At 28.9% G+C, this 2,109-nt stretch overlaps 1 protein-coding gene across 9 annotated transcripts in view; it reads left to right on the plus strand.

The window, feature by feature from the left end:
• Positions 1-2,109, plus strand: part of Ca-alpha1T (Ca[2+]-channel protein alpha[[1]] subunit T) — a 208,485-nt gene that overhangs the window by 170,642 nt on the left and 35,734 nt on the right. For all 9 annotated transcript variants that reach the window (XM_067051774.1, XM_067051770.1, XM_067051775.1 and 6 more), the window contains one exon: positions 1,586-1,720. In XM_067051774.1, the coding sequence (XP_066907875.1) occupies positions 1,586-1,720 (135 nt within the window). The remainder of the gene's footprint in view (positions 1-1,585; positions 1,721-2,109) is intronic.

Consider the following 2,109-nt stretch of genomic DNA (forward strand, 5'->3'; position numbering starts at 1 on the left):
ACTTTTTTTTTTGTAATGTATATAATTGACTACTAAAGCTCTAAAAAAAATATTTAAATAATTTTTTGTGTTAAAAGTTGGTGTCGAAATTGTTAAAAAACTAAATCAGTGTTGTACCAAAAATAATTCAGATTGATTATTAAACTAACTGGTTTTAGAAATGTTTGGAGAAATTCAAATTTATGGTACAACCACCAAGCAAAGGGTATACACAAGCCTCAAGTGGTAATGTTAAAATAGATATTTCACAAATTCGGCTTGTTGCTTTTTAAAGATATTGAATTGGCAATGACAGAATTTTTAAAGGAGTAGTGCAGAGTATTATAAGATATATCTCCCTTTCTAGTTTTGAAATTTTGAAAGGCAGGAATAGCCCGGCTTTGCTTCTGAGGACAACTGACCATACCACAAGGGTCACATGGCAGGCAGCGATGCAGATCAACCTCTTCCTTGAAGATGTGACCAAATGTGTTTAAAATAAGGGAGGTTTCATAGAAATTCCAGAGAATCTTCAGGTTGCTGACAATCCCTACAGCTGGAATAAGATAACCCAACAGGGTACAAAAAGGAATGGTGCCAGTGAATAAGGATTCCAAGAGGCAGTACTCTGCAAAAATTTGATCGATTGATATGATTGAATAAATGTTAAAGGGTTTGAAAATTTTATATCATCTGGATGTCAAATGTAGATGCAAGTGGTGGCAGGAATGATTGTTTTTTATGTGTGAAACCTCATTTTATGATATACTATGTATCCCACAAATCTTTGGCAATATTAAGGAGGTCAAAATAGGCCTTGAAAACAAGTTGTCTAATTCCCTATATAACAGGAGAAAACAGTTTTTTTTTTTTTGTTTAATATGAAGTAAAACTAAAAGAAAAAATTTAAGTTAAGTAATTCTGAATTACAACTTATTAAACCAGACAAAAATTTGTTTAAAAACAATTGGTCTTTTTCGTTGTTATGTCCATTTGAAGGGGTCCTTCTAATAGCTTAATAATGCAAAGTTTTATAATTGATAAAGTACTCAATTATTCACAATTTGTTTTAGCAACCTTCTACAGGACTATGCAGTTTCCACTTTAGGAAAATCTAATCTAAAAGTAGATTTTTCAGGCAAAATTATTACTAATAATAAAATACCCTTTGTATTTATTAAAAATTGTAAAATGAAATATTTAATGTTGGCTTGACAAATGAAATTTTCCTCAATAAATAAACGTTTTTAAAAAAGAAAAACAAGTATTATAAAAGTTGTATCAGAAGTTTGTTGATTCATCTTGTGAAATTAATAAAAGGAAGATGTTTGGGTTGTGGTGAAAATAACTCAAATAGTAAATAAACTATTTATTATGTGAGTTATAGATTCTTTTTTATTATAAAAAATCTTTTACTAAATGATATAAAAAAATTTTCCAGTAATTTTAGCAGCTATTTCATTTTCTTACCAGCTCAGCTACATGAAAATTTTACTAGTTTCTATCGATTTTTAATTTGTAATACAATACACCTTGTATAAGGACATATAGGTATATGATTACTTACTTTATCAGGCTAAGAAAACTGATGTAATTTTACTTTCAGAGACATGAAAGAAGAGAGAGGGAACAGAGGGAACTGGCTAAGCAGCAACAAGCTCTTCAGAGAAAATATTCAGAATGTTATAGTGAAGATGTATACAGTTCATGTTCACTCTCAGAACAAGACAGCTGCTTTCAAGTAATATGATTTTTATTTGCACAGCCCTATAATTTCTTTGTTCATTTTAGTTATCAAAATTTATAACTCAAAATTTGATATGTTAAAAAAATTCAATTTTTGGAAGTCAATCCTGTTTCCCTATACATTTATTAGTAAAATTGAATTCCTCAACACGGACACAAGACTCTAACTCAAAATGAAAATTATAATATGAGAAACCATTAGACTCTGTAAGTTGAATGCAGAGGGATAAAAGTCTTTGTAGTTCTAAGTATTCATGGATCTATGTATTTATATATGTATTTTTCATTAGATTGTTTATGTGTACATTTCTTTTCACACAATTATGAAGCTTGTGGGTCTAGGTCTAGATATTTTTTTTTGTATATTTCATTTTATTTCAATAT

This window comes from Halyomorpha halys, unplaced genomic scaffold, assembly GCF_000696795.3.
Source record: "Halyomorpha halys isolate HHAL.00 unplaced genomic scaffold, Hhal_1.1 Scaffold873.1, whole genome shotgun sequence".
Taxonomy (NCBI): Eukaryota; Metazoa; Arthropoda; class Insecta; order Hemiptera; family Pentatomidae; genus Halyomorpha; species Halyomorpha halys.